General features: G+C 46.0%; 1 protein-coding gene across 4 annotated transcripts in view; it reads right to left on the bottom strand.

The window, feature by feature from the left end:
• Window positions 1-25,351, bottom strand: part of Usp10 (ubiquitin specific peptidase 10) — a 54,739-nt gene extending 29,388 nt beyond the window's left edge. For 2 of the 4 annotated variants that reach the window (XM_051168883.1, XM_051168882.1), the window contains exons 1-2: window positions 25,220-25,351; window positions 2,210-2,278 (exon numbers count right to left, since the gene is read on the bottom strand). In XM_051168883.1, coding sequence (XP_051024840.1) covers window positions 2,210-2,278; window positions 25,220-25,240 — 90 coding nt within the window. In that variant the 5' untranslated portion in view covers window positions 25,241-25,351. Of the gene's footprint in view, window positions 1-2,209; window positions 2,279-4,757; window positions 4,847-25,219 lie in introns of all 4 variants that reach the window. The other 2 variants (XM_051168881.1, XM_051168880.1) reach the window with 2 other exon arrangements.
• Window positions 25,352-25,707: the final 356 nt, after the last annotated feature.

Genomic DNA, 25,707 nt, shown 5'->3' with positions numbered 1-25,707 from the left:
AGGCCTGTCCCTGTGGCAGCAAATGTAGTAAGCACAAGGGGTCAGAACTATTCACGTGGATCAAAGCTTTCCATACAGTTAGTTATAATACAAAAATACTGGATTTAGTGTCTACACCTGGACTCCCAGCAGTCAAGAGGCCAAGGCAGGATGATCACCACCAGTTCAAGACCAATTTAAGATACATAGTGAGTTTCATGCCAACCTGAACTATGGAGTAAAATTCTGTTTCTTATATAAATGTGAAAAACTTTTGAGCTGTGTAAGCCTGGGGCCCTACACTGGGTCCCGCTTACTCCTCTACTCAAGTGAAAAGCCTCAGAGGGCAGAACTCTCTAATCTGAAAGCCAGCCACCAGTACATCAACTAAACGTTTCTTGCAGGGGCTCCACTGTCAGTCAGTTCACAACAGTCTCTAACTGTAGCTCCAGAGGACCTGGTATCTATGGCTTCCATGGGCACTGAGTACACAAACCACACGCAGACACACATACACATAATTAAAATCAATCTTAAGGCACACAACTTTAATATCAATACTTGGGAGGCAGAGGCAGGTAGATATCTGTGAGCTCAAGGCCAGCCTGGTTTACAGAGTGATTTCCAGGACACATAGTGAAACCTTCTCTCCAACAAAACAAAACCTTACATGACAACCAAGACCCTTATCTGTGTGCTCCACACACAAAAAACAACAACAGACACAGACATTTGCATCTGCACTGACAGTCTTTATGCTGCTAGAAGTGGTATGTTCAGCAAAACTTGATGTGTATGTTGCTTCCAATACTAAGGTCTGAGCATCTTCTGGAATAAACAAGCATCTTCCAAGCATCAGTAACAAGATTATAACTGGAGCTTAAAGACCCTGACTAAGTTAAGATCACACACAGAACTCACCTGCTTGTTTCTCCCCGGTGCCCTACCTATCTTACTGGGGCAAGTGTTTAAACAAGAACCTAAGAGGGCACAGAAGCCCTCAGCTGTAATGTTTTATACCCACACTCTCCCCCTTGTGCAGCGCCACCCATCCGTCCCCCTGTCCCCGTCCCTGACCTCAGACAGAGAAGAAAGTGCTTCACTACATGGCGAATAGAGCCAGATCCTAAGCTGCACCACAGCCAAGGGCAGAGATGTGCACACCATTCTACTCGCAAGGCTGTGTATACAGTAGTTTATGCCTTCAATCCCAGAACTGGGAGACAGACACAAGTCTATCTCTGTGTGTTCAAAGCCAACCCAACAAATTTCAAACCACAGTGAGACCCTGACTCAAGAAACAAAACAACAAAAATGTGCGTGTATTGGGGGGGGGGGGGCAGGGGAGGAAGAGGGAGAGGGAGAGAGAGATCTATGGGTCACAGAAATGAGACACCAGCATGTACTCCTCAGGAACTCACTAAGCCAACCAAAGAGCCCCTATAACACTAAAAAAGTAACACACTAATATAGTGTAATAAAGAAATTACAGTGTGTGGTCGACCATAGTAAGCAATTAAAGTAAGAAAATGGGCTGGAGAGATTGCTCTGCACTTGCAGAGGGCTGAAGTTCAGTTCCTAGCATCCCAACATGGTTCACAACCATCCATAACTCCAGCTCCAGGGCATCTGATGCTCTCTGCTGACCTCCATGGACACCAGTCATGCAAGTGGTCCACAGATAAAACAGGCAAAGACTCATACACACAAAACAAATAGTAACAATAACAAAAGCAAATATCATATGTATGCGCACAAACACAGAATACAGCATCAACTTAAAGTAATCTTAAAGCACACAGCACTTAATACTTCTGGGAACACAAGAGTGTGCTGCCACCCTCTGGGAAAAGCAGGCAGGCAGGAAGAAGGAAGCAATAAAAGTTCAATTGTGTGTGCGACTATACCTCTTCAAAGTCTAAGCACATAAATGTAAGAGCCAAAGAGTAGGGCCAGCACACTCCTAGAGTAGTCTTCATTCTCTTTTGGTTGGTTGGCTTTTGTTTTGTTTTTCGACAGGTTTTCTGTGTAGCCTTAGCTGGCCTTGACTACCAGGCTGGCTTCAAACTCAAGAGATCCAACTGCCTCTGCCTCCCCCCCCCCCCCCCCGAGCGCTGGGATTACACGTGTGGACCACTGGCAAAGCACATAAAAGAGCTGGGTTCAACACATTGCTGGTACCATCCTGGCATCTATGAGCAGTTTGTAAATCCCATTAAATTTTTCTTACCTCAACTGAAGAGCGGGGGGTCACAAAAAACTGATTGAACTCATCAGGGCTGAAATCGCCAAAAATATACTGAAAACAATAAGAACATTTGATTACATACAATATACACACTACTTATTTTTTAAAAGCCACATATTTTACAGTGTCTGTCCTATGGTATATTTATAATAGAATTCTCCAGCTCCTTTTCAAGTAAACAATGAGGGGCTTTAAGCTGTAAGCTAAGGTTCCTAGGGGTAAGCAGTATTTTCCCATGGCATGCAAGAAAACACCACCTAGCCTTTTCTGTAACTTGTCAAAGAATACGTTAAAAAGCTTGTTTTGAAGCAAGTCAAGTGTGCTCTCAGAGCATGTATGCTCCTGCCTTTGGGGAAACTTCCTGGTTCACCTTTTCATCTCCGCTTAGCTTTCTGCTGAGTCATATCATTACCTACCTCCATTTCATATCTCCCTGCCAAAAAAACAGGAAAATTCAAAGCAAAGTGCCAGTGATCTTTAAAGACACATGTCATTTACTATAAACACAAACCAGAACAGGCTCACAGACACATATGACAGATGCAGCCCTCTAGCATCGTAGAGCACTGCATGTGACCTTCACAGGCAGAATCTGGTACAGCTACAAGTGGGTCTGCCAAGTAGATACCAGCTCATAGGAGCTTCAAGAAGTTCGCCACTAACAAGTATCATGGGATTTCCACAACATACATACATACATACAGTAACATAATCCATGTAAAATTCAGGACTGAGGGTCAAAGTATAAGCAGAGCTCTACTGCAGCTTAAAATCTAGAAATGACTTTCAGGGAAGTTTACAAACCTATGTTCTATAAGTGTTTTATTTTATTTATTTACGTGTTTGTTTGTTTAATTTTTGGATTTTTGAGACAGGGTTTCTCTGTAGCCTTGGCTGTCGTGGACTCGTTTTGTAGACCAGGCTGGCCTCGAACTCACAGCGATCCACCTGCCTCTGCTGGGATTAAAGGCATGTGCCACCACTCCTGCTTTCTATAACTAAGTATTACAGTAAATAGTACTCTTTACTATGCAAAAGGCCACTATGGGGAAGAAGACCATGGAAAAGATTTTCTGAGGCTATTTGGCCCTGTCTACCAAAACCCTAATACACAGTGAAAACAAGGCAGTCCTCAAATCATGTTCACATAGTCTTGACCATGTCCACAAGGAAACAGTGGCCTGATGGTCATGGTGGAAACACTGCGGTTTCATGTAGGCCGGAGTCATTCCATGAAATGCTTTGGCACTCAGCTCTTAGCAACTGCTACGTTAACCACCACTCACAACATGAGAAGGTGGATTTTAACATATTGTGGAAAGGACTAAAAGAACCACTACAAGAAAGGAACTGTCTCACCAGAGAACAGAATGGTGTGAAAATTACAGTAAATTCAAATTACTAGTTCAAAAACACAACTGGCTTTTAGTGGCAGAATCGATGTATATAGTAACAGAGGTTTTGAAAACTCAAGAAAGCATTTTCCCTAGAATGCTAGGGTATATGTTTCCAAGTATTGTACTCAAGTCTACCAAGTATATATAATATTCTTAGGGACCAGAGAGATGTGGTGGCTCAGTGGCAAAGCTCATAAAAGGCCTGGGTTCAACACATTGCTAGTACCACCCTAGTATCTATGTGCAGTTTGTAAATCCCATTAAATGAGCTATGGATACAGAAGTAGGATTCCATGATCTCAGAGACACCAGTGAGAACCACGCCTTCATCTCAGGGGGAAAGGTACTCAGAAAGCCGTCCCCTTTCGGATCGGGTTAGGAATAAGAAAGACTGTAAACTCACAATGTAGGAAAGATATGTCTGCATGAGAATTGAATCAATATGACATGTTGGATCTTCTGAAGCTAGGAGTTATGAGTATCTGTGAGCTGTCTGATGTGGGTGCTGAGAGTTAAAGCCGGAAGAGGAGCAAGAGTTCTAACCACTGACCCATCTCTCCAGCCCTGGACTCGAACTCACAGCGATCCGCCCTGCCTCTACCTCCCAAGTGCTGGGATTATAGGCATGCGCCACCACTGTCCAGCTTAAATTACACTTCTAAACACACATTCTAATTGGTTCATCTACAATACATTTTTAACGAGGTGGTTAATCAAGTAAGGGCAAAAATCTAAAACTTGGAACTGCACAAGCAGAGGAGGAAGCAGGACAGCATGTCTCCCAGTCGGAACTGCACAACCCAGGCTCCTTCCCTGGAGGAAGAAATGGGTGCTTAGAAGACCCCGGTGAAATCTCTCAATATTTTCACTTAGTTCATTACTTGTCCAGTATCATTCAAAGTCTTCTAGAAAGCAGGGCATGGTGGTACACACCTTTAATCCTAGCACACAGGAGGCAGAGGCAGAGGCGGGGGCAGAGGCGGAGGCAGAGGCAGAGGCAGAGGCAGATGGATTGCTGTGAGTTCCAGGCCAGCCTGGTCTGAGTCCAGGACTGCCAGGACTACAAGAGAAACCGTGTCTTGAAAAATTAAAAGTCAGCTAAAGTGGGTTCCCGACGCCCTCCAAATTCATACCTGGACATGATAGCACACGCCTTTAACCCCAGCACTGGAAAGGCAGACAGGCATCAGATATCTCTGAGTTCAAGGCCAGCCAAGAGGACCTGTTACAGAGAGCCAAATAAGGCTGAATAAAGAAGCCCCTCACCCCCAGTGATGAGAAATAAAAATGCACATTTTTGTTCACAGAGGCCCTGGACCTATGACTTAGTTGGTGTACAGGAGGTGCACAGTTGAGTATGTATTGGGGGAGTAAGGTGGGCGGTTGTTAACTAAGAATATCATTTTAGAGCTTTTCTTTTTAAATCATAGTTTATTCAAGAAACTAATTAGGGGCTGGAAAGATGGTTTAGTGGTTAAGAACACCAGCTGGTCTTGCAGAGAACCTAGATTCAGTTCCCAACACCTTAGGTTCAATTCCTCACATCCATATGATAGTGTGCAACTGTCTACTCCCAGTTCCAGGGAAATCCTATACATTCTTCTGGCCTCCACAGGCACCAGGCATGTACATGTTGCACAGACACACATGCAGGCAAAACACTAATTATAAGGTGTCAGTTATAGTCCTCATAATTATAGAACTTAGAAGGCAGAGGCAGGTAGATCTCTATGAGTTTGAGGTCAGCCTGGTCTATAAGGTGACAGCAAGGACAGTGTAGAGACCCCGTCCCAAAAAACGAAAAAAAAAAAAAAAAAATGTGTTGGTATAAAGAACCGTGAGTTCCCAGGGCATGCTCAAATCTACCACTGCACAGGCATCCAGTGTGTGGGTGAAGACCTCCCTCAGATGAGGCCCTGCTGATAACAGAGTCCATCTAAGGGCACCATGATAACTGTTAATAGCAGCTATGTGATACCAACTACCATTTCGTGACTGACAAATGGACAGCAACTCCATCCTGACTCCTTCCCGCTAGTTCATGTACATCAATGAACAGCTCCATTAAGACATACAAAGCTCATCCTCCTGCTGTAATGAAATCTATTTTCATGAGTTTTTGAAAGCCAGCCATTACAACCATCATATAAAAGTCCTATTTCAGTTTTGTAGCTGAAGGCAACAGGCGAGGTTCTGATATCAGCACACAGCACCCACTCTAGAGAAGCCTGGGTCCAGGTTTCCACCTCCTGTTGTGAATGCACCCACACAGGCCTTTCCCATGCACCAGTTTTTTGTTTTTTTCTGAGACAGGGTTTCACTGTGTGGCTTTGGCTGTCCTAGACTCGCTTTGTAGACCAGGCTGGCCTTGAACTCAGAGAGATCTGCCTGCCTCTGCCTCCCACCTGCTGGGATCAAAGGCATGGGCCACTATGCCCAGCTCTCCCACGCACCAGTTTTATTCACACAAAAATCCTTCTGATGGGACACAATAGGATTGGATAACAGAACCCTTGATGCTTAAGAGTCACTGTCAAAGGTAAAAAAAGTATGGAGTCACTGAGATCTGAGGCCACGGGACACATTAAAAACAGGTGGTGGGGCTATATTTGTACTGCATACATAAATATGCCTGCCTAATCAAAGTGACTCATTCCTGAAAGGTAACTGGTTAAGCATCCCCTAGGAAGCTAGAGAGACGGTCCATGAATTAAGAACACTTGCGGCTCTTCCAAAGAACTTAAGTTCCATTCCCAGCACCCACATGATAGTTCACAACCATCTGTTAACTCCAGTTCCAGGCAACCCAATGCCTTCTGGCCTCCACGGGTACCAGGTACTTACTTGGTACACATATATACCTACAAGCAAAACACTTATACATATAAAATAAACACTAAAAAGTAAAATTCTCTAGGAAGGTGCAACTGGCATGTTAAGACCAGACATCACACACCATCCCCTTTAAAGGCTTTACAACCACGCACACCGTTCAGAGCCACTCTAGAGCTGGCTCAGCAGTTAAAAGCACTGGCTGTTCTCCTAGAGGTCTGGAGGTCAATTGCCAGCAACCCCATGACGGCTCACAAGCACCTGTAACTCCAATTCTAGGTGATTCTACATCTTCTGTCCCCTCCAGAGCACATGGTCCATGGACACACATGAGGCAAAAATACCCACATACATTAAAAAAAAAAAAAAACCCACAAAATGTTTGAGTCACTCTGAAAGTATTTATTACTATCACTATTGCAGAATGCTGCTTACAATAAACTTTAAAAACAGTTTACATTTATAGGAAGGTGAAAGGGGGAATTACAACATGCGGATAATACTGAAAAAGCAGAGGCCAAGCTCCAGGGACTGGCACACTCAAGTTACAAGTGTAAGAAAAGAACAGGAAGAAAGCTGGGCGGTGGTGGCGCACTCCTTTAATCCCAGCACTCAGGAGGCAGAGGCAGGGGGATCACTGTGAGTTTGAGGCCAGCCTGGTCTACAAAGGGAGTCTAGGACAGCCAAGACTACACAGAGAAACCCTGTCTCGGGAAAGAAAGAAAGAAAGAAAGAAAGAAAGAAAGAAAGAAAGAAAAGAAAAGAAAGAAAAAGAAGAAAGAAAGAAAGAAAAAAAGAAAAGAAAGAAAAAGAAAGAAGAAAGAAAGAAAGAAAAGAAAGAAAAGAAAGAAAGAAAGAAAGAGATAGAAAAGAAAGAAAGAAAGAAAGAAAGAAAGAAAGAAAGAAAGAAAGAAAGAAAGAAAGAAAGAAAGAAAGAAAGAAAGAAAGGCAGGCAGGCAGGCAGGCAGGCATCCTGTTCAGAAAATCTCCTCCCATGGAAAGTAAAGAAGACCTCCAGGTTCACCGGCAGGAGCATAGAAGAGTACCACAGGAGACTTGAGGACTGCCATTACTGCATGGCACTAGGGGGCGCTGGAGAACAGCGTTCTCAGCTCAACTTCCAAAAACTTCATCTCTAGAAATTCAACTGAATTATATCTGCGGCTCCCAAATTAATGCTCTCTGCCTTTTGAAAAGGTTCCTGTAACTTGAGAGGTGGCTCTCAAACAAATACTCAGCTAACCCTTTGCTCTTTTCAGTACTTCTGGGTTTCAGATGGGCAGCGACCAAGTTCTCAGGACAGTCTCCCATGGCAGTACACAGCTACAGGCAGGCTGAACCCTGCCACAGCCAACACAGGAGAGAAGGGCCAGCCTTTCAGGTACCTGGGAGGTTTGGGCTGTGAGGGAGCAAATCCGTCGTTCTCCCTGAAGTAGGCCACATAGCTCCAGACCTCTCACCAACTAGAAGAGCTCCTGGGGCTGACTAGAATAAGAAACCATGGGTAGGACTGGGGTGGGGTGTACCTGGCATTTGTGAGGCTCGGACCTTGTGTCCCAAGCATGGCAAACACAAAACAAAACAAGCAAAAAAAGAACAGGAGGGGAACCATGGGCCTGGAAACATCACACCAATAACTACCTGCTCAACATTCTGCACCTTAACTGAAGAAAGGCCAGCACTGAAAAGGGGAGATGAGCCAGGCATGGTGCACACGCCTTTAACATCAGCACTAGGGAAGCAGGGGCAGGCAGATCTCTGAGAGTTCGGGGTCAGCCTGGTCTACAGAGTGAGTTCTAGGACAGCCAGGACTACACAGAGAAACTCTGTCTTGAAAGAAAAAGAAAAAGAAAAAAGAAAAAAAAGGGAAGGTGATGCAAGCCCTACTCTAACCAAGAAGCTATTTGCAATTGACCCTGCTGGGAGAGGGACAGAGGGTTTTCTCCGTGGAGCACCAATCACACACAGTTCAGGCCCCATGTCAGGGAGTACTTGGCCAGCAAGCACAAAACTAACTCTGTGGTTTGGTTTGCTGGCTTTTTGTTTTTTTTTTTGTTTTTGTTTTTTTGTTTTTGTAGTATTAGTTTTTGTTGGTGGAGCAGACAAAGAGAAAGGGAGGGAACATGATACTGGGTGGGTAGGGAGGTGGAGAGGATCTGGGAAGAAGGGGGAAAAAATATATCAAAACAGACTGTATGAGGGGGAAAGCCCAAAAGCAAAACCTGAAAAAAAAAAAAAAATCCGGACAGTAAAGCTGACTGCCTGTCTGACTCCACTCATGATATGTCCAGAACAGGCACGCAGAATGCAGACAGGCTTCCCAGGGAGAGGGGAAGGGAGCAAGGCAGAGCAACTGCTGCTGGATGTTAGCTTTCTAGGGGACAATAGAATGTTCTAAGTTGAGTATAGTGGTGGATGTATACTTAGGAATAGTGTCACACCACTGTCACACACAAGGCTATAATGAACTCTAAGTAGATGGAAAAATCAAGCAGAGGGGGCTGGAGAGATGGCTCAGAGGTTAAAAGTGCTGACTGCTCTACCAGAGGTCCTGAGTTCAATTCCCAGCAACCACATTGTAGCTCACAACCATCTGTAATGAGAGCTGATGCCCTTGTCTGGCCTGCAGGTGTGCATGCAGCCAGAGCAATCTATACATAATAATAAATAGATCTTTATAAAAGAAAAAGAAAATCAGGCTGAGTTGTTTCCAGAGGGAAAGCATTGGTCTCTGCATATTTCAAGGTCAATGCTAACTGGCTTCGGTGAACGGTCACACTGTACAAATCACACTCAGAGTGGTGTGGTGACTTGGGAAACACCTGAAGGTGGCACTACTCAGTCCATGAAAACCAGGAGTCTCATTGATATAACAAGATTTACTGAGAACCACTGACCCCAGGTGAACGGTGTGAGACTCAGGATAAACCTGAGCAGATGCGAAGGACTCAGGATATCACAGCATTCACAGGCTGTCACAGTGCAGGCTGATGAGTACTACAAATGGCAGGGGAAACGCTGACTTCCTGACTGAGCTGCAGGAATCCTGCTTTGCTTTCCTGGGGAAGAGGGTCCTGAGCACAAGAGAACAAACCATTAACATCACAAAGCCATGCATAGATAGCATCTCCCAGCTTTGCAAGGTAGTGTTTCAGTATGCAAGTCTTTGTTTGCATATTTTATTTCAACACACTGGCTGCATATTCTTGGTACTTCCATTGAAAAACTGAGCTAAATTGTTGTTACAAACACAATCTCAAAATTAGAAGCCATGATTCATGTAACAAAGCCTGACTGTTAGCAGCTTTCCCTCTCTATAGAACAACAATGGTGGCTCACGGAGTATACGCACCAATCGACAACTGCTAACAAACACACACAACAGTGGACAAGTTGGGAAGCAAGTTCTATCCACTTTCCTAACTGCTACAGTTACCTTGGAGCTAATCTTAAGAGAAAGGGGAGATGGAAACGAGCACGCATGTAAATAAAGAACAGCAGGGACAGGTCATCCTCCTGGGACAAGGCTGAGGGATGATCACTGACCAGCAAACACCAGTTGCCTGAGGTAGGAACTTTTGGGGACAAGGAGATAAGTCTGTAACTGTACGGGAATTACAGTGGGCACGTGTATTGGAGAGGACAGTGACTCAGCACTTACTGTTAGCTAGTTTACTGTAGTGGCTGCTCTCCTTGAAACCCCTACCCCAGCCCCAGACACGACCTCACAACTACTGAGGAACGCTGAGCAACACCATGGCACCGGATCTGCACATGCACAAACTTGCAGGTGGCCTGTGTTCTACAGGATTCTCCACTGAATGGAGTTGCTAGAACCAAAACAAAGGCTCAACAGCCGCAGGTCAGCTGCCAGGAAGGAAGTCACACCAATAAACCTTCATCTGAAAGGCCAAGCCATAACTGATCTAGCTTGCTGACTTCCCCAAAGGTCTGTTTAAATACCCCCAAGAATTTTAAAGGGGCTGAGTAAGAATCATATGGTGGACTGTACACATCTCTTTTCACTTTAAGAAGGAAATCAACAGGACAGCCAGGGCTACACAGAGAAACCTTGTCTCAAAAAAACAAAAAAAAAAACAAAAAACAAAAAAAAAAGAAGGAAGCCAAATTAGAATCTTCCCAGCAGGAGTGGCAAAGGTTCAGCAAGTAGGGTGTCTACTGGCAAGCCGACAACCTGAGTTCAATCCTAACCTTTTTAGCAGAGGAAGAGAACTAGCTCAAGTTGTCCTTTGAACACTCTGGTACAAATAAGTAAATGTATTTTTTTTTTTTTTTTAAAGATTTGTTTATGTATACAGTGCTCTGCCTGCATGTAATCCTGCACACCAGAAGAGGGCACCAGATCTCATTATAGATGGTTGTGAGCCACCATGTGGTTGCTGGGAATTGAACTCAGGACCTTTAGAAGAGTAGCGATGCTCTTAACCCTGGAGCCATCTCTCCGGCCCGTAAATGTATTTTTAAAAAAAGTTTCTAAGGGGCTAGAGATGATTCAGTGGTTAAGATGACTGGCTGTTCTTTTTGTTGTTATTTTTGTTTGTTCTCTGTGTAACAACCCTGGCTGTCATGGACTCACTTCGTAGACAGGGCTGGGCTTGAACTTGCAGAGATCCACCTGCCTCTGCTTCCCTGACTGTGCACCACCATGCCTGACTCAAAAAATAAAAAAATAAAAAATAAAAATATCACCTTTTAAAAGCCAGGTATATTGGCTTCTGCCCTTTACCGCAGCAAGTAGAAGGGCAAAGCAAAAGGACTGCCAAGTTTCAGTTCAGCTTGGGCTTAAGTGTGAGATCCTGTCATTACTCAGTCAATTACAAAGTAATGCCAGGTGTGGTGACACGCATCTTTAACCCCAGCACTCAAGAGGCTGATGTTGTCTGAGTTCAAGGCTAACCTAGACTAGCTACATAGAGAGTTACAGGACAACAACCAGAACCATACAGAGACCCTGTCTATAACAACAATGGGGCTGAAGACATGGCTCAACGATTAAGAATACTTGCTGCTCTGTGGAGAACAGGAGAGCTCAGTTCTTAGAGCTTATACCAGGTAGCTGGTTTACAGCCATCTATAACACCAGTTCTGAGGAATCCAGCCTCCTCTTCTGGCCTTCACAAGCACCAGGCATGCACGCGTGCAATGCACATAACACACAGGTTGTGGTGGTTTGAAAGAGAATGGCCCCAATAGGCTCATATATTTGGATTTGTTGTTGTTTTTAAATAATTTAGTCACATTAGGTCCCAATTGCTATCCCCTCACTATTATCTTCCTGTTCCCACCCTCCCGGGCTCATATATTTGAATCCTTGGTTCCCAGTTAGTAGAACTGTTAGGGGAAAATTAGGAAATGTGACCTTAGCAGTTAGTTGCTTTGAAGTGGGCTTGGAGGTTTCAAAAGCCCACACCATTCCCAGTAACAACCCTCATCCCATTTCTCCCCCCCCCCCCCTTTCTCTACTTTGCACCTATGAGTCAGGATATAATCTCTTAGCTACTGGCCCAGAGCCACATCTGCCTGCCTGCCGCCATGCTCCTTGCCATGATGACCATGGACTCTTAACCCTCGGGAACCCTGAGTCCCAGTAAATGTTCCGCATTTGATCTGGAGAGATGGCTCAGAGGTTAAAAGCACTGACTGCTCTTCCAGAGGTCCTGAGTTCAATTCCCAGCAACCACATGGTAGCATATAACCATCTCTAATGTGATCTGATGCCCTCTTCTGGCATGCAGGCGTAGATGCAAACAGAGCGCTGTATACATAATAAATAAATAATCTTTTAAAAAATTAAATGTTCTGCCTTTAATCCCAGCACTCAGGGAGACCAGCCTGGTCTACAGAGTGAGTACAAGACAGCCAAAGCTACACAGAGAAACCCTGTCTCAGGAAGAAAAGGTTATTTTGGTCATCGTGTCTTACAGAAGTAGAAAAGACACAGGCAAAATAACACATAAGAATCTTTGCTGGATACGGTGGTGCACAGGTCTTTAACCTCAGCACTTGCGAGGCAGAGGCAGGCAGATCTCTGTGAGTTTGAGGCCAGCCTGGTCTACAAAGTGAGTACAGGACAGCCAGGGCTATACCCAGAAACCCTGTCTCCAAACAAAAAACAAACCTTTTTAAAAAATCTTACAAATTTCACTCCCTGTCCACAATTTTCGAAAACAAAACAACAAAAAAATGGTGAGTGATTTCTAATTAATTAAAAAAGAAAACTGAGCTACTGGGCAGATCACTGTGAGTTTGAGGCCAGCCTGGTCTACAAAAGAAAGAAGGGGGGGGGGGGGAAGCAAGCTGATTTCTCTTGTTTTCAATTCATCTCAGTTCAGGATCCCACCTACATCTAGATAGACCAGATTAGCTGGCAGATTCTTGCTGACCAAATGGACCACAACAGTTTATCACCAACTCTGCTGGCATCAAAGGCATAACAAAATGGAGGAAGTGGACTTCGGTTGCTATTTTGTCTTCTGTGTGTGCACAAGTTCCTGGTGTGTAGAGCCCAGAGGTTAGCACCGAATGTCTTCCTCCACCACTCTGCCCCTTACTTACTTTTTGAGACAGGGACTGTCACTGAACTTGGAGCATGCTGACCTGGCTGGACTGGGTCTAGCAGTGAGCTTCAGGGAGCCTCCTGTCCACTTCCCCAGAGCAGGGATTCCAGGCAATCACTGCAACCTCCGGCTTTTTTGTACTTAGCTGCTGGGATGGACTCTAGAGCCTCATGCTTGCACAGCTAGTGCACCTTAGTGACTGAACCATGGTCAGAGTACATTATCCACTTGCAAGAAAATGGCCTCATATAACTCAGTATAACAAAAATATTACTTAAAAGACCAAACCTAGGCTAGAGACATGGTTCAGTGTTTAAGATTGCACTTGTTGCATGTGCAAAGGTCCTAGGTTCAACTTCCACCATTCACATGGCAGCTCACAACTTTCCATTAATTCCAGTTCCAGCGGATCTCAAACCCTCCATGGACACTGGGCACATACACACACACACACACACACACACACACACACACACACACACACATGCAAAACATATGTATACACACAAAATAAATTCACCTAAAAGAAAATCTTCAAAACCTATTCCTAAACCCTAATTAGCCCATCGAGGCAGTAACCACCCCACTCATACACCATGTTCCCTTCACTTACACACAGCATCCACTGGGCAGGCCATATTCTTCTAACCAGGCTCAGCAATGGGCCTGCCTGGGCTCAATGCCTCCTGGGAGAATGCAGGACATAGAGGGAATCAAAGTCCATAGGGTGTACAAAGCTAGAAGTACGTGTATCCATTTCTTCCACATACAGCGCTAGCCACTGACTCCCAACCAGCCACTTCCAGGATACAGTGCATGGACTGCAACTCAAACTCAAGTAAGGGTCTAGCAAAACCTGGAAAGAACAGATTTTAAGATTCAGAATGGCAGGGCTGGAGAGATGGCTCAGAGGTTAAGAGCACTGGCTGCTCTTCCAAAGGTCCTGAGCTCAATTCCCACCAACCACATAGTGGCTCACCACCATCAATTATGAGATCTGGTGCCCTCTTCTGGTGTGCAGGAGTACATAAGGACACAACACTATACACATAAATAAATCTTAAAAAAAAAATTTCAAAATGGCTCTGTGACTACCAGGCACAGACGCTAGGACATAAACCCACAATGCACTGCAAGAGGAGGAGCTAGTCAGGAAGTGAAGAGGAACCAGAAGTATCAACCTGTGAAAATCCAGAGACAACATTCTCGGGAGGCACATCCAAGACCCAGAGCTACCCAGGCTCTACCACTCTCACTCAACGCTATGTACAATTCCAAGAGGATTCCAGGCCAGTGGCTTCAAATTCAGCCAGTCATGCTCAGTAAACAGGGAGTCCAAGGTCCTAACTCAGATCTGAAGCTGCCACCAACCATGGCTCTGGGGACACCTGTGATTATAGTAAATGAGTCCCAACAAAGACAGAGAAAAGAAAACAAAGCTGGGTAAATGTTTGCTCAAGATATTAGTTACCAGCAATTGGGAGGCAAAAGCTGGTGGATCGCTGTGAGTTCGAGGCCAGCGTGGTCTACAAAGTGAGTCTAGGATAGCCAAGGCTACGCAGAGAGACCCTGTCTGGAAAAACCAAAAAAAGAAAGAAAAAGATATTAGTTACATGTCGCCCCACAAATAAAACTGAGATTCCACTCGGAACATCCAACATACAGGCCTTTACAGGGCCAAGACTGCAGGCTTCTCAGGCCAGTTCCATCTACTGCTAAGTGGGCATTAGTGCTTAGAGGACAAGTCTGTGTTTTCACACCCACCCTAGACTGAAGGTATCAAAACATATTTTGTGGCCGGGTGCAGTGATGCATGCCTTTAATGCCAGTACTCGGGAAGCAGAGGTGGACTGCTGTAAGTTTGAGGCCAGTGTGGTCTACAAAGTGAGTCTAGGATGGCCAAGGCTACACAGAGAAAGTTTGTCTCAAAAATCCAAAACCAAAAAAAAAACCCCAAATTTTGTGGCAGGGCATGATGGCACTTGCCTTTAATCCTACCTAGTAGCACATGAAGCAAAAGCAGGGGCTACCCCCATCTCTCTCCATGAGGGGGGGGGAAGGAGAGAGGGAGGGAGGGGAGGGGGGGGGGGGAGTGAGAGAGAATATGAATGTGTGTGTGTGTGTGTGTGTGAGCGCGCACGTGTGTGTGTTCACTTTCCCTTTTCCAGACAGTTTCTCTGTGTAGCCTTGTCTGTTCTCTGTAGATAAGGCTGGCCTCAAACTTAAAGATCCACTTGCCTCTGCCTCCAGGCAGTGGGCCACTACTGTGCAGCTTTGCATCTCTGTACATTTCAAGTCAGCCTGGTATCAGAGAGAGTTCTAGGACAGCCAGAGCTACACTGGGAGGTGTGGGGCACAAACTAATACAGAAGTCCTAGTTTTTCTTTGTATTAGAGTGAGAAGTAAATGTGCCAGTCTGGAAAATAGTCAGGACTTAAGAGGGTGAGGAGTGTTTTACTTATCTGACCACCACAGTACACTGACAGAAGATAAGATGACTATGGAGAGGAAACACTTCTGGTTAAAGGGCTGTGGAGATGGATCAGCAGATAAAAGCAATTGCTGCTTTTCCAGAGTACCAGAGTTCAATTCCCAGGTCCCACAAGGTGGCTTAGGACCTCAGTCCCATGGTATCGCCGCCCTCTTCTGGCCTCAACCTATATGCACATGGTGCCGACATACATGCAAGCAAAAACAACCATATATATAAAAAGCAAAAATAAGACGGGGAAATGTTTAAAAAGAAGGAAAACAACCATCTCAGTAAGTGACAGACTCTTCTCCAGCCACTCAGGCAGATGGCCTACCACTCTCTCCAAACCATGGGAGGTCTGGCCTCTAGGTTCCTCTAGTAGAGGTACTAGGCCAATGAGCTAGAGCTCAGGGCTACAGAAGTGGAGTAGGTGGCCGGAAAAGTGGCTTTACCATTTAGGGCAGTTGCTATTTTTCTGGAAGACCCAGCTTCAATTCCCAGCACCCACATGATGGCTCACAACTGTTTGTAACTCCAGTTCCAGAGGATCCAATGCCCTATCTTGCCTCTGTGGCACCAGGCACACATGTGGTATAAAATCCATACACATGCCGGTGTGGTGGCGCACACCTTTAATCCCAGCACTTGGGAGGCAGAGGCAGAAGCAGAGGCAGGCAGATCCTGATAGTTTGAGGCCAGCCTGGTCTACAAAGTTGAGTCCAGGACAGCCAAGGCTACACAGAGAAACCCTGTCTCAAAAAACCAAAACAACCCATACACATAAAATAAAAATTTTTTAAATTCCGCCATGTGGTGGTGGCACAGGTCTTTAATTCTAGCGCTCCGGAGGCAGAGGCAGGCAGTTTGAGGCCAACCTGGTCTACAGAGGGAGTTCCAGGACAGCCAGGGCTACAAAGAGAAACCCTGTCTTGAAAAACAAAATATTAAAAAATTTTACTGAATGTTGTCAGAATAGTTTCTAAATTATTCTAAGTGCATGACACACTATAGAATGGGCGGTGAGACAGGATTCAGAACTACAGGGACCCTATTTTTAAAACACACACACTCACACACAGTGTGGCAGCTCCAGTCCCTGACCCCAGTGCTTGGGCAACAAAGTGCATTTCAAATCCAGTGAGTTGCCTAGGCTGCTAACTCAGAGAAAACCTGTCTCTAAACCAAACCAAAAAGTCTGACCAAAAGCATACAAATGACAGACTGAAGATGAAGAGTCAACTAAGAAAAGTTTTATTTTTACTTTAAATTCCCCCCATATTCTTTGCAGAGGACAAGTAGTTCGCAAAATACCGTGTCTTTGTTTTATAAGTAAAAGTTAAAATTAAAAAGTATTGTTATCAAAACAACCCACACTTTAATAACACCTGCAAGCATGCCCATCTTTATCTCATCCATTCCTTCATTCTATCTTTCATTTGAGAATCACTATAAAAGTCCCTACGTGGACATCAGGCCCTGGCCTAGTATCCTCTATAAATTCTACTGTGGGGACTGTCGAGATAAGCCTTTTGGAGGCCCACAGAGAAGTGCAAGTGCAGCATAAATGGCTCCTAAGAAGAATCTTGAGGCTGGGCGGTAGTGATGCACACCTTTAATCCCAGCACTCGGGAGGCAGAGGCAGGTGGACCGTTTTGAGTTCGAGGCCAGCCTGGTCTACAGAGCGAATCCAGGACAGACAAGGCTACACAGAGAAACTCTGTCTCGAAAAACCAAAAGAGTCTTGATTGGTCCTGATCCACTGCACAGAGTGTTGATCTACTAGGGTCTCCGGGCACACTAGTGAAGCCTCAAAATGGATGGAGGCAAGGGTGGTGACTGCTTCCTCCTCCTTTACAGAAGTCTCCTGGCTTTTACACTGAAGGAAGTTAGACCTGCACCTTGAGTCTGCTCTTCAGATTCCGATGGATTCTGCATGGGCTGAGTCCACCACTCATCTCCCTTCCTCCCAGGCTCCCTTCCCCCAGTTCCAGATCCCCACATTCTAAAAAGTAGAAAAACTCAGACTAGAAGACCAAGCCCTGCTTCTAAGTCTCTACCCAGACTTATCGCCCCCTGACCTAGAACCTGTCTCTCTTGTGTGATGTGTGTGGAACGGAGATAACAGTGTATGACAGCTAACACAGGCCACATAGACCCATGTAGGACCACACAAACCTCGGTGCCCGGGCGCTGCAACGCCTCTTCAAAGCTAATTCCTATCCAATGATCACTCCTACCCAGGAAGCCTAATTTGGGTCTTAAATAGAGATGGGCTTGGCACCCATCTAAAGGAAATCATTACCTAAAATACTGAAAGAAGGAGTACAGGGGAGATGTCTTTATTGTGATCTTAAAACTACTCTTTAAAAGAAAAGTCGCCCGGCGTGTGGCCCATGCCTTTAATCCCAGCACTCGGGAGGCAGAGGCAGGTGGATCGATGTGAGTTCAAGGCCAGCCTGGTCTACAAAGTGAGTCTAGGACAGCCAAGGCTACACAGAGAAACCCTGTCTCAAAAAACCAAAAATCAAAAACAAAAACCAAAAAGAAAAGAAAAACAACAAAGAAAAGTCAATCAGATATGGTGATACATGCCTTTAATCCCAGCACTTGGGAAGCAGAGGCAGGTGGATCTCTCTGAGTTCAAGGCCAGCCTGGTCTACAAAGTGAGCTCTGGGACAGCCTCAGGCACACAGGGAGAAACTCTGTCTTTAAAAAAAAAGGGGGGGGGGTGGAGATGGCTCAGCAGTTAAGAGCACCGACTGCTCTTCCAGAGGTCCTGAGTTCAATTCCCAGCAACCACATGGTGGCTCACAACCATCTACAATATGATCTGACGTGCTCAGATCACTGACTGCTCTGGCAAAGGACCCAGGGTTCCCATGGGAATCGAATACAGTTAGTTTTCTGGTCCACAAACACATGCAGGCAAACATTCATAACTGGGGGGATGATTAGAATGGGCAGCTACCACAGGCTCTGGAATTAGCTTCACTTTCAAGCCCTCCTGCTTACATCACAGCTTTGATGGGCACATCAAAAAGAGAAGACGTTGCACCTTGGCCTGTGGCTACAATTAGTGGAAAGTAAAGAGAACAGAAGTATATGTTTTAATGTTAAGTCCTGGGAAAGGCAGCCAAGGCCTTGGCTCCACTTTTGAAACCCACATAGAAGTGGAAAGAGCTGGGCAGTGATGACTCCTGCCTTTAAGACCAGCCTGGTCTATAGAGTGAGTTCCAGGACAGCTAGAGCTGGGGGGAGGGGATGCTGACCCCACAGAACTGTCCTCTGGCTTCCACACATGCATTCCAACACACCTCAGACACATAAGATGAAGACCCTAAGAGATGCACTGGCTTTACTTCTCTGAGATAAGCTGCTTAAAACAGCAGAAGACAAAAAGAAGGAAAATCTAGAAAGCTTGACAGCTGCTGGAATATAATAAATCCATAAGCTAATGGGTCTTGACAACACTCAGCTGAAAGTGAGAAGTCAAGGCAGATGGCTTCCATCCTGGCAAGGGTGCTAGTGAGAGCTCAGCAGTGCAACACAGATCTGCGAAAGGTGATTACAGGTTTTCTAATGGATTCCATTAAACGCTGTTTGGCAATCTAGGTGACAACGTCTATGACTTGCAAAATGTTATCCATATATTACTTCAGCCTTATTCTGTGTATTTTAAGACATAAAAATGAATTTTGCAAGGCATGATGTACACCTCTAATCACAGCACTCAGGAGACTTCCTTTGCCACAGGTTTCTGGCCAACAGCTGTGACACAGCAAGACCTCAGTCTTCCAAGTTCTTTCTCTATGAACACAAGAGTTGAACCAACCATATCCCCACCCAACCAAAAAGCCCAAGGTCGGACTCAGGATACACTGTTGACCAGGAAGCTTCTTTCCACCTCAATCAGGTCAGAGCCTATAGCAAGGCTATTGTTACAGGCTTAGTACTTCTTTACTCAGTTTCATTCTTTGGGGGGGGGGGGGGAGTTTCGAGGCAGGGTTTCTCTGTAGCCTTGGCTGTCCTGGACTCACTCTGTAGACCAGGGGGGCCTTGAACTCATAGCAATAGCCTGCCTCTGCCTCCCAAGTGTTGGGATTAAAGGCGTGAGCCACCACACCCTGCCTGAGTTTCATTCTTATGGAACACTCAGATGCCAACTGATGTATACAGAACTCAGATCTATGCTTATGGATCCCCAGAATCCCATACACCAGCATGGTGGCACACTCCAGTGATCTCAGCACTGGAGAGGTAGAAACAGGAAGTGCAAAAGTCATTCTTGGCTATGTGGCTAAATAGCAAATTTGAAGATAACCTTAGCTACATTTAAAGTCACGAGCACACTCGCATACATGTGCACAAGCTCTGCCAGAAAAAAAGAGGCAAGGGGCTACCAACATGTCTAGAACCAATACACAGGAAAAAGAGTTGAGAGAGAGGGCTTCTTTGTTGTGTAGTGCTTGCTGTCCTGAAACTCTCTTTCTGGACAGATAGGCTGGCCTCGAACTCAGAGATCCACCTGCCTCTGGTTCTTGAGTGCTAGGATTAAAGATGTGCACCACTACCACCCAACAAAGTTTTTAAAAAGCATTTTGAAGCTAGGTGATGCGTGTGTGTGTGTGTGTGTGTGTGTGTGTGTGTCTGTGTCTGTATGTAAAAATCACTTGGCCTAGCTTACCAGCCAGTCCACCTGGAACTAGAGCTCAGGGGACTGAGACAGAGAAACACCCAAGTGTGGTTCTCTAGTCTCCACATGTACACAGGAATACACACACACACACACAAACACACACGGCATGCACCTACACAGGGGAGAAGGCAGCCTCACTCTATGTATTCCTGTGCATACTCTCAACTCTTTGGTAAAAATGAAAGACAAGGGCTGGGCGTGGTGGTGCACACCTTTAATCCCAGCACACAGGACACAGAGGCAGGTAGACCTCTGTGAGTTTAAAGCCAGCCTGATCTACAAAGGAAGTCTAGGATAGCTGAGGCTACACAGAGAAACCCTGTCTTGAAAAAGAAAAAAACAAAAAACAAAACAAAAACAACAAAATAAAAAATAAGGAAACCCTGTCTCCAAAAATAAAATAAAAAAGAATGAAAGACAAGCTCCAGGAAGAAGCCTTTGAGTCTTCTGATAGCAGTTCCAATTCCCCTGGCTGTTCCAGCCAGGCCTGCCCTGTTCCCAGCAGAGTAACTGAGCTGCAGCAGCTGAGAGAGCAGAGCAGGAACGAGACGCTTCTCACTTCCTAGGAGGAGCGCAGGATCAAGCCAGCGAGTTTTCAATACTAACAAAATAAATAGCACTCAGGGAGGCAGAGGCAGGCAGATCGCTGTGAGTTTGAGGCCAGCCTGGTCTACAAAGCACGTTCAGGACAGCCAAGGCTACACAGAGAAACCCTGTCTTGGGGTGGGGGGGGCCAGCACTTGAGCAGCAATAATCTGAAAAGCCCCACTCACTATAAATCACCTTGCCATATGGGCTACCTTTATGTTCCAACTTAAGTTCATTTTGGTTTCTTCTTCAGACAGGATTTTACTATGTAGCCCAGGCTGGCCTCAAACTACCAACCATGCTCACCCTCTCATGTACTGGAGTAAGAGGTGCACCACCAAGTTTGCTCCAATACTTACTTGTTCTTTTCTTTTCTTTCTTCCTTTCATTTTATGAATATGGGTGTTTGTTTGCATGTATGTTTGGATAGCCTGTGCATTCAGTGCCTGAGAATGCCAGAAAAAACGACCAAATACTCTGGGACTGGAGTTCCACACAAGCCACCATGTGGGATCAAATCCAGGTTTCCTGCAAGAGCAGCAAGTGCTCTTAACCACAGAGCAATCTGTCCAGGCCCCAACACTAGTTCTTAATCCAGTCTGCTGAGACAGGATGGTCACACAAGGCCTTTTTGAGAGATCACTTCCACAGACAGAAAAACTGCAGTCCAAGCACACCCAAGTCTTAGAAATGAATAGTTCCCTGCTGAAGTGGCACTAAGAGACAAATGACACTAATCCAACATCCCATGGCCAGCAAATTCCACTGCAGATGCGTATGTCTGCTCTGTGACAGTGACTCTTCATGTGTGCCAGTAACTGCACTGCTGTAGCGTAATTACAAACTCAAAAGCAAGCTCGGCTAACCATTTCCTGTACTTTGGTAAATTATCAATGAGACATGTCTCCCAGCCCCATCCAGTGCACCCTGAAAACTTGATCCACTGCTCAGAAGTACTTACACACCTACAATCTGCAAAACTGCATCGACTTGATACACCTCATCCGAGTGAAGCTGAGAAGGTGACAGCCTTCCCCTAGTCTTGACAATCTAGCCTCAGAGGCAGTCACCAAATGATATCACTGACTTTTGGTGCTGAGTTCCCAACAAGGACAGGAGGGTGAGTGCCTAAACAGCAAGCAGCACTCAAGAGAACTACCAGCTCCTGGACTTCTCACAGCAAAGAGTCTTAGGATTGACTGAAATGTTTTACTATTGTTTTGCATAAAAAATACCTTCAGCCGGGTGTGGAGGTGCACACCTTTAATCCCAGCACTCAGGAGGCAGCCTGGTCAACAAAGTGAGTACAGGATAGCCAAGGCTACACAGAGAAACAAAACAAAACCAAAAAAAAAAGCACTTCTAAGACAGTGTAACACTATGTCATGTGCTAAAAACTGTAGCATGTATAATGTTGGGGTCTGTGTAAAGAATAACACCTGGGCATAGAAACACTGCTGTGGACTCAACACAAACTTTTCAAGTATAAATCCACTCAGCTTCCTGAGCCAGTTCTGACAGCACACATACCAGACCCACTTCCACTTCAGGTGAGAGCGCCTCTAAACTGGTTCAGCTGGTGGATAGGACAGCCTACACCCAGAGTGTTTCCAAGTTTACCTCTGCCCTTCAATCCACAGAACAGGGTTCAAACACAGAGTCCAAAACATGGAAGTGGCTACAATCTATATGAGTGAGTTAACCTGTAACCTCGATGAGTCCACTGACAAATGACCCTCAACTGTTAACTTGTAGCAGTTACTTCACCAAAAACCTACAGTACTAGAATATGGAGGCTTCCCACAATATCCCAGTCCCTGAGAGCCTGAGGCAGGAAAACTGAGCTTTAGGCTAACCTGGACTTCATAGTGACCCTGTCTCCAAAAACAAATCAAAACAAAACCACCCACTATGCATATCATGGAGACCAGCACATGGTAAACTGCCAACATTTCATGAATGAATGAACTAATTAAATGTTAAAATGCTCAGAACAACTCAAAGCAGATTCAATAATGAAATCCTGTCTTTTCTTTGTGTATGTGCATGAGAGAGGGGGAAGGGCAGCCCAGTTGGCCTAGAAGTTGCTATGTAGCCTGGGGTTGATTGACCTTAGACTGCTGATCCTCCTGCCATGTGGGGTTACAGGTGTGCTCCACCTTGCACAGCTATTTCACTACTCTTCTTTTAAAAATAAAACAGGACTCTAACCATTGAGATGCAATATGAATAAATTAATAATAAATAAATAAATAAAACAGGACTCAAACTATCACCTTTCCCCACTTCTACCATCAGCTAATCAAAGGCACTGCTAACATATATGTTTAGTGAGCATCTCCAGGCTGCCTCCGAAAGATGTGCACAAGCTGTCACATCCAGCAAAACTCAAATGCCAGAGCCAGGTGTGGTGGTGCACGCCTTTAATCCCAGCGATTGGGAGGCAGAGACCCACCTGCCTCTGCCTCCCAAATGCTAGCATTCGCTGGGCGTGGTGGTGCACGCCTTTGATCCCAGCACTCGGGAGGCAGAGGCAAGTGGACCTCTGTGAGTTAGAGGCCAGCCTGGTGTACAAAGTGAGTCCAGGACAGCCAAGGCTACCCAGAGAAACCCAGTCTCGAAAAGCCAATAAATAAATAAATAATAATAAAAACAAGAGTTCCAGGACAGCCAGAGGTACATAGAGAGACTGTCACAAACAAAAAAACCTAACTGACTACCTTTTTTTTTTTTTTAATTAGTCTGTAGGGTTCCTTCTGAACTGAGCTGTAATGTAAATGCTTTTTGTGTGTGTGATTTTTTTTTTTTTTTAATTTTGAGATGAAGAAAGCATGCTTAAGCATAATTTACACCACCGCCTGGCTTTCTTGTTTGTTTTTTGATACAGGGGTTTTTTTTGTGTAGCCTTAGCCGTCCTGCTTTGTAGACCAGACTGTCCTCTAACTCAAGAGATCCACCTGTTTCTGCCTTCCCAGTGCGGGGATTACAGGTGTGCTTGAGTTGAGCAAGAAGCTAAAATCTCTGAGCAGAGGCTGGACAGCTGGCTCCAGGTGTTAAGCAGGTGCTCTTGTAGAGAACTCCGTTCCAAAGCACACATAAGGAGGCTGACAGCCATCCTAATTCCAGTTCCAGGACATCCAAAGACCTTCTCACTTCAATTGGTACCAGGAACACACATACTTGAAACAAAGCATTTATTCACATTTAAAAAAAAAAAAAAAAGTCTGAATAGAGCCAGAGGTGGTGTTGAATGCCCCAATCACCAGTGAATCCCCAGCACCTTGGAGGCAGAACAGGCAGTTGTCTGAATTCCGAGCCAGACAGTTGTGTAATGAAGACCTATCTAAAAATTTTTTTAACTAATAAAAACTCGGAATGACTTATTTGTCCAAAAAAATATATTCAACAATTACGAATTGCCTTTCTACTGCAGAGTACTACACCAACTACAAAAGTAAGTTTACAAAAGGAAGAGAAAGGTCAAACAGGCAAAGTTCTGACTTGTTCTATGAAACACCACATATTTAATGGGGCAACAGTTTCTCCTAGGGTCAAACCTTTCATTACAAAGGGTTTCGAGGTTTACATCTCACACCATGCCTTCATTGCAACTGTTATTAGAATAACCCTTCAAAAGCATGTGGTGTCTCATGCCTGCAACCCACCGGGTTGAAACATAAGAAATCTCAAGTTAGAAACCAGCCTGGACTACAGAGAAAGACCTCCCAAAATATAAAGACTTCTTCAAAAGTGATCTAACCAGATCGACCTCGCCTGTTTGTACATTAACCCACCCACTCTTCAGTCTGGCAGGAAAATGTCAAGAGATGATTATAAAAGATGACAATTTCTAGCCTAGGGCTGAGACCTCGGCAAACGCCAAGTCTAAGGCAGCCCTGAGGAGCAGCACCACGTGCTGATTTCTCACTTCTCCTAAGTGCGGCTTATCAGGGCCTCTGCAGGGGCAGCTCCGGCACCGAGCGAGGCCGGACGCAGCCCGGGACTCAGACCACTGCGTGCAAAAGGTGTCGGTCCCGGACGAGACAGAGTGTGCTGCCCCAATGGTTCCCAGTTTTCTTTGCTACAGAATGCCTTAGACGAAGGCCGGGAGCCCTCCGCTCCGCAGCACACCAGCAGCCACAGCGTCGCCCGGGACTAGGCGGCTGCTGGCGGGGCACGCGGAGGCCTTCCCTGCGGCCTCGAGCATTCTCGGGGAGGCTCGGGCGCTGTCGGGCAAGCTCGGGCGCTCTCGGGGCAGTTCGGGCAGCCTCGGACGCTGGGAAGCGCGGCACTAAGGGGCGCGGCGCGGGCCTAGGCCGGCAGCGTGCCGGCGCCTCCCCCACCGCCCGCTCGCCGCGCACCTCGCGCCAGCCACCCCGAGGCAGTTCCGAGGCCCAGACCTCCCGCCCTGGACGAGGCCCGCGTTACCTGCGGATTGTGGAGGGCCATGGCCGCCCGTCTCAATGAGGCTCCGCGCTGCTCCGGCTCCTCACGCCGCGTCCCCCGTCGCCGCCATCTTCTCGCCGCACAGACACACTCGCAGCGGCCGCCGCGCCTGCGCACTGGCCGCGCCGCGGGAGAGCAGGCGGCCTTTTGCGCCTGCGCGCGACAGGTGGGCGTGCGCCCCGGCTGGCGACCCTTCCGCTGGCAACGCGCGGAGGGCAGCGGCTCCCGACGAGGGCGTGCGGTTGGAACTAACCACACACCTCGGGTCTGCAAGGTGGGGTCCGGACGTCTTAGCTGCGCAGTGGCCGCCTGAGATCGACCCTAGAACCTCCTCCAATGGAGAGACCCATGAGTCCCCTTGCGTTATGGAGCGCGCTCCTCCGACCATTCGTTCATTCATTCGTTCGTTCGTTCGTTCACTCGTTATTCCTTCCACTTGCTTTGCCTAGCATTGGAGGGAAATCGTTTTG

Source organism: Acomys russatus, chromosome 26 (genome assembly GCF_903995435.1).
Source record: "Acomys russatus chromosome 26, mAcoRus1.1, whole genome shotgun sequence".
Classification (NCBI taxonomy): domain Eukaryota; kingdom Metazoa; phylum Chordata; class Mammalia; order Rodentia; family Muridae; genus Acomys; species Acomys russatus.
Note: the sequence above shows the minus strand (reverse complement) of the source record. Positions and strands in the feature narration are given on the sequence as shown.